The sequence below is a fragment of the Triticum urartu genome, chromosome 1A, assembly GCF_056163025.1.
Source record: "Triticum urartu cultivar PI428250 chromosome 1A, HENAU_Tu73, whole genome shotgun sequence".
Taxonomy (NCBI): Eukaryota; Viridiplantae; Streptophyta; class Magnoliopsida; order Poales; family Poaceae; genus Triticum; species Triticum urartu.
This window is the reverse complement of record NC_141873.1, coordinates 91,918,717-91,925,240: the sequence shown is the minus strand read 5'-3', so window position 1 is coordinate 91,925,240 and position 6,524 is coordinate 91,918,717. Positions and strand designations below refer to the sequence as shown.

General features: G+C 46.9%; 1 protein-coding gene across 1 annotated transcript; it reads right to left on the bottom strand.

The window, feature by feature from the left end:
• Positions 1–864: 864 nt before the first annotated feature.
• LOC125550338 (peroxidase N) lies at positions 865–2,856 on the bottom strand. The gene is made up of 4 exons (XM_048713314.2): positions 2,557–2,856; positions 2,287–2,469; positions 2,031–2,196; positions 865–1,556 (listed from the first exon to the last, which is right to left on the bottom strand). Exons 1-4 carry the CDS (start codon positions 2,779–2,781, stop codon positions 1,135–1,137), a joined length of 996 nt encoding a protein of 331 aa, XP_048569271.1. The 5' UTR covers positions 2,782–2,856; the 3' UTR covers positions 865–1,134.
• Between the last annotated feature and the right edge of the window lie 3,668 nt (positions 2,857–6,524).

The following is a 6,524-nucleotide window of genomic DNA, read 5'->3' as shown; positions in this document are numbered from 1 at the left end:
TTGTTGAATCTATCGGCAGGCACCAGCCGCCAGGCTTACACACCTTTCATGTTATCTCTACTCCAGCTCAGCTTTTGTCTGATGTGGTACGGAAATGAGTGGCGGCCAAGATAACATTAGTTCACATACTCTTATACACGCATCTGCAAGCGGTAAAGAAAAAAGTTTATAGAGGGAGTACCTTACTAAATACCAAAAATAAAGTAAAATCTGATGAACCAAAATCTTATAATTCAACCAAATCTGTAATTGGATGGTTAGTAGGACAGTGGTATCCCTAGCTCACTATGGTTTAAGTCCTGATGCTTGCGTTTATTCTAAATTTATTTAAAAATTTCAGGCGATGCGCGTTCAGTGAGAGAAGATGTTCCTGTCGACTATGAGGCGCCTACGGTGATTTCGTAAAATCTCAAAATGATATATCGGCTCAGTCTCTCGAAGGTGTTCATAGAGGTAGGATGTGCGTGCCTTCATATGGATGATTGTACGCGCGTATATATGAACGCTTGCGTCTGTATCGTGTTAAAAAAAATACCAAATGAAAATGGTTTGGTTGATACGCTATGTGGAGGTGGTTATGCAAGAGACATCGGTCTTATTCCTGGCATCATTTTCATCACATGTGTATGGGAAATACTAATACTATGGCAACCTACTCATAATTGGTTGTTGCTAGTTAATAATTCCCTTGTCCACACGGCCATGATCGGCAGCACGCAAGACAAGTCAAACTGTAGAGACAGTTAAGATCAACCGCATGATGTGACAAAATTGAATGGAGTCAAATCAATCAACGTGGCCATCAGTCCATTGATTGTTCAATGTTCATCAGCTCGCACTCAAACAAGGATCATAATCAGACCATTATGAAATGCGAAGAATTATATTTGATCTTTTTTTTCGAGCATTTAACATATTAATATTACACACAACAACACATTTCATTGACTATATTTAATTCCAAGATCATCTAGCAGCTGATGAAATAACACCCAGTGTGTTCTACTGGCTAGCACCAGTGCACAGGTGCCTGGGATTGAATCCTCACTCCTGCTTTATTAACCAGTCGGCTAGTTCTTCCTAGCTACCCGTTCATCTTTCACCTAGCAGATGATGAGCTCTGCTCGCCGTTGCTCATTTTTTATTGGGAACCCTGCAGTTGCAGCGGATCTCGCCGGCGGATCCGGCTGGCAACGGTATGCTCCCCATCTTCACCATGGACGCGCCGAAGTCCGAGAAGAACTGCTCGCCGTCGTCGCTGTACGTCTGCACCAACGCCTTTGTGGTGCTGGCGACGACGTCCTCGTCGGCGGAGAAGAGGCCCTGGTCAGAGGTCAGGAGGCCCTTCTTGCTCAGCAGGTTGTGGTAGTACTGCTTGTCGAACACGTCCGCGGAGCTCACGTCCAGCGCGGTGGTCTGGTTGCCGTCGCCGCCGGTGCAGAGCTTCTGCAGGTCGGCGGCCATGGTAGCGTCCAGCGTCGGGTCGGCCGAGCTCTTGGTGGACGTCAGCCGGTCGCTGAACAGCACGCACCGGGCTCGCCCGATCGTGTGGGCACCTGTCGGTTTTCACGTTCAGAATTATTATCTGAATTTTTGACGTTCAGAATTTAGGTAATGTGTTCTTGACAAATAGAGCTTTCCGTTCTAAACTCCATTCCATAAGATCAGGTCAAGTGTATGATAATTCGCCTGAGAAAATTTCGTGACAATTTGGATGTGAGGAATGAAGTTTAAGAACCACTCCCTCCGTTCCTAAATACTTGTCTTTCTAGGCATTTCAACAAGTGACTACATACGGAGCAAAATGAGTGAATCTACACTTTAAAATATGTCTACATACATCCGTATGTAGTAGTCATTTGAAATGTCTAGAAAGACAAATATTTAGGAACAGAGGGAGTAGTTGCTTGATTGCTTCTATGAGTTAAGCATGGCCACACTGTCACAGTTTCATTTTCAGGGATGTAGCACGGGATTTAATTCTAGTTGTGAACTTTCGTGCAGGTAGTTAGTTTTGTGACAACTGTTACCTGACAAGACCACGACGTCTTTCGTGTCGAGGCCGACATCGGCAAACTTCTGTACGATGGAGCTGATCGGTTCGAACGGCGAGGGTAGGCCGTTGTCAGCTCCTGACTGATTCGCCTTCAGACCGTCCCTTCTCCCCAGAAGAACATCATAGTAAGGCCCTCCACTCTGAAAACAATCAGTTCATAGTTACTCAATACTTTGTATCACCAGCTGAATGATTCTGACAGAATGGAGTATGAGACGAAAGATGCTCACAAAGAGTACTCCATAGCCAGCTGCAATGGCCACAATGTCAGCACAGGACACCACCCCGGGGCACATGTTCTCGATGTCGGCCTTGATTGCGTCGATGACCTCGTACCCTCTGACAGAGTTCTGGTTGGGTAGTGCAAATTTCTCACCATCGGCGCCATCCAACAAGATTGAACCATCACACCCCTGCATACAATGCAACAATTTTTTTGAGTAACTGCAGCACAGTAGGAAACGTACGACAACATAAAGTTTAGAAGAAAGTTGAGGTACATTGACAAAACAGTCATGGAAATGGAGCCTGAGCAGGGAGGCTCCCATCCTGGGCTCTTCCCTCATGGCAGAAAACACTTGCTGCTGGACGACGTCATACACACCGGGGCATGTCCAGTCGTAGAAATCGCTGGTTAACTCATCGCACCTCGCGCCTCGGGTTACGAGGCACAGCACAAGAACTGAGCACACCAGGAGCAACCTGCTGCGGTGAGAGTACTCCATGTCTCAACACTTACAGTCTCACTTACTAGCTACACTATCTTTGAGACTTGGACTGCCTGCATAGTTCATGGTCCCTTGGGTTGCTCTTATAGACGGTTAAAGTGGTGAATATTGGTTCCCGGTACGACAAGTCATCGCGATAGTGGTGCGGCTGCGCATGCACCGATCTTCTCCTGTTAACAAACATTTTTTGTGCCAAAACAGCACATTCTGAAAATGGCAATTGGCTGCCATGGTGGAGTCACTAGTGTGATGGTGCTGCACTTAGCATGCTTCCGTTGCCTTTTTGTCTCAAGTCCAAGGTGTAGTGGTCTAGTGGAGACCCAACCATAGGAAATTGTAATGTATTGCATGCAGTTTCGTATGGGGATTGGGCCGCCTGCATTATCCCGCTCGATGATGCAGAGCCTGATGGTAATAAAATCGCTCTCTCGTGAAGAAAAAATAATGGTTTGGTCTGGTGATTCAGAAGAGGTTTTCAACGATAGCTGAGTTGCAAATGGTGCCGTCAAGTGCCTCTCCATTTACAGGGGATTACACAGTTCAGTGAATGTGATGGTGCTTCAAGTCAAACTTAAACACGGTGCTATCCATATAGACTAGCATTACAGATTTACTGTAGAAAACTCAAACACAGATTTAGGTGCGTGTAAGAAGTTAGTTTTGGAGAACATGAGGAAGAACCGAATGAAATTAGAACTAATTAAAACGTAGTGCAAGTTTTTTGAGGATTGGTTAATTTCTGATCCTTTAGTGTCTCGGTTTGTTGTTTAGTAATGACCCTGTGAGACTTGTCAATTCATGATTTTACACAAAAGAATTCAAACAGCGTGTATTTAGACCTTTTGGAGCTTGTGGATAAAAAGAAAAAGACCTTTTGGAGCTTGATATATAGCCTGCAAGTATCTGTATGTTGTTGGTGTTTAACACTTCAGAACCAACTTATTCATTATTCGTAGAGACAGTGCAACAAATACTGATTAATTGCTTGTATGACTATCTATATTGAGGCAAAATACTTGGTTGCGACTATCCCGCAAAAAAAAGATTATCTAAGTATCGAATACCAATGAAGGCAAGGCACACATTGAAGTCCACACAACTTCTTTAAAAATTAACATTTTATACCTTACAACAACAATACCACCCCCCTGCCGTGGATCTCTTGGTTAGACAAACAACACCTATGTAGCCTACCTCATGTAGCCAGCAGTGCAAAACCCTCCTTTTTAACAAAAAACATACAAGCCCAGCTACCCAAACTACTGTCCATCACCTTTGTGCTCACAAAGAACGGTCAAAAGACATTCTTTTGTCTCGACTCCTGGCTACAGGCCACACCGCTCGCAACTACTTTCCCAAGCCTCTACTCTCACTCCACAAATACTCACATCCCTGTGGTGCACATCATGCAGTATGGGGCGCAGGCAAACCTGGTGAACAGGCTAACCATGGCCGCCACGCGCGAGCTTGCTGCTCTCTCTTTGTTGTTGCAGGACTTCCAGCTAGCCGATGCTCCGGACGAACGGTTCTTGATCCATGGCACGAGCTTCTCCCCCAAGAAAGCCTACAAACTTCTGCTCCATGAAAAGGTCGAGGATGATCATGCCCCTCTGATTTGGAGGTCTAGAGCCCCTCACAAGCTTAAAATCTTCGCCTGGCTACTATTCAGAGGGCGTCTCAATACCAAGTGCAACCTGTTCCACAAAACGATCGCCACCGACACTGCATGTCCACGCTGTAGCGGCCCCTCCGAGGACACCTCACACCTGTTCCTTGGCTGTCCGCATGCGACTCGGACTTGGGAATGGCTGGGATTAACTCCCACCACCAGGTTTCAAGACCTTTGGCTGCTCCAACCTTCAGACGCCCTGGATGGCCGTGTCTGGCTTAAAGTTCTTCTCATGATCCTGTGGAAAATTGGGACTCTAGAAACGCTGCTGTATTCCGTATTGAAGTTCACCCTCCCCTAGTCACTGTTAGAAATATCTGTAAGGACTTTGAGGTCTGCCTGAATAGATTCCGTGACCCAGCTGACATGGCAGCGGCCAACTCCTGGCTGCTGTTCCTTACCTCACGGCTCGCCGTGACCCTGTAATCTTGCTTGGCCCTTTCTGGCTTTTGAGTAATATACATACAGGTGGGGATCCTCTCCCCCGTGTGATTCCTCAAAAAAAAGATCTACAGGCTAATCAAATAACTTAATGAAGAAAATAATTTAAAAAAAAACTCCAGCATTGGAATATCTTGGAGTATATAGAACATTTTTCTTAAAAAAACTAATTGGTATTGCCTGTTCACAATTTGAGTCATCCCGTGTGCATCTCCTATGCTACACGGCGGCCCTCAGCCTATTTCCTCGCAGAGTCCTTCTCTTGCTGATCTCCATTTGATTCACTGGCGCCGGACAAAACCGACGGCCAAGATGACGGATGTTCTTTTTGAATATCAAAAATACTGTCACAACCCTAGAATAATGCTTGTATATAGTGGCATTTGCATCCATGCATCATGTCTAAGTTTAAATGAATTTGAAATGGGACGCTCAAACCCTAGCACCTGATGAAATTCAACTAGGATCGAATATAAATCTTTTCAATGACCCAAAATGCCCTGCAGAAAAGTTCATGATTTTTGACTAAGGTTAGAACCTCTGCCAAAAATTACGCACATATTTCTAGTACATTCTGGATTTTTGAATTAAACCATATTGTATTTGAATTGGTGCAATTAAATCCTATAGATATTTTTAAATGCTCCAATAATTCTAGAATTGGTTGAGGGCCTTAGAAATAATTAGTGCCCACAAAATGTTTCAGAATTTTATAAAGTCATTTGGTTAACAAACCAAATTTAAAACAAATGCAGAGAATAGAAACTAGAAAGAAATTAAGAAAAAAAGGACTTACCTGGCTTACCTGGACGACCCAATAGGCAACCCACCTGGCCGGCCCAGCCCACCGAGGACAGAGCCGTCTTCTTCCTCCTGCTAGTAGGCAGAGGGGAAGAGTGGCGCACGCGCGTGCGTCCCCGACCACCTCCTGCTTGCCCCTCTCTCGACCTGATCTGCGTCTGGAGAGGCCCGAGGCCCCCTCTCACTTCTTGCTCGCCCTCTGCTCGCTCTAGCCCCTTCCCCCTCTCGCTTTTGTGCTCACCGAGAGGAGCCGGAGCGCGCCGTTGCCGCCGTCACCATTGGACGCGGCCACAACCACCCCTTTGCTCCTCTGCCATGTCCAAGAGCTCCGCGGCGTCGTCCTCGTCCTCTCCACGGGTCCAAGCAACGCGGGAAGCCTCGCTCCGCTGACAACAAGCTCGTCTTCCTCCTCGACCGCGGTTAATGGTCGTCGTCGGTTCGCCATCACCCGTGCACCCCCGAGCTCGTTGACGACCCCATCCGATGTGTTGTGAGCTCCCGCGTAGAACCCCTCTCTTTCCTCTCTCGTTTGCATCCCTTGGCGAGGATCTCCACCGTGGCCGAGCTCCGGCCGCCGTGGACCTTGACGCCGCCGTCGTTCCTGGCCTCCTCGCGCCAAACCACTTGGACCGCTGGACGCGGCACGCTCCCAGCTCCCGAATGCACCCGTTCGCGCGACAAATGGTCGCTGGAATAGAGACTCCCACGAGCCTCTGTCGCACTGGATGGCCACCGGCGTTTAGCTACCGGCTAAACCTTCATTAGGTTGTTAATCACCCCCCCTAATTAACCACCTAAGAAACTGACAATGGGTCCCACCTTTTAGTTT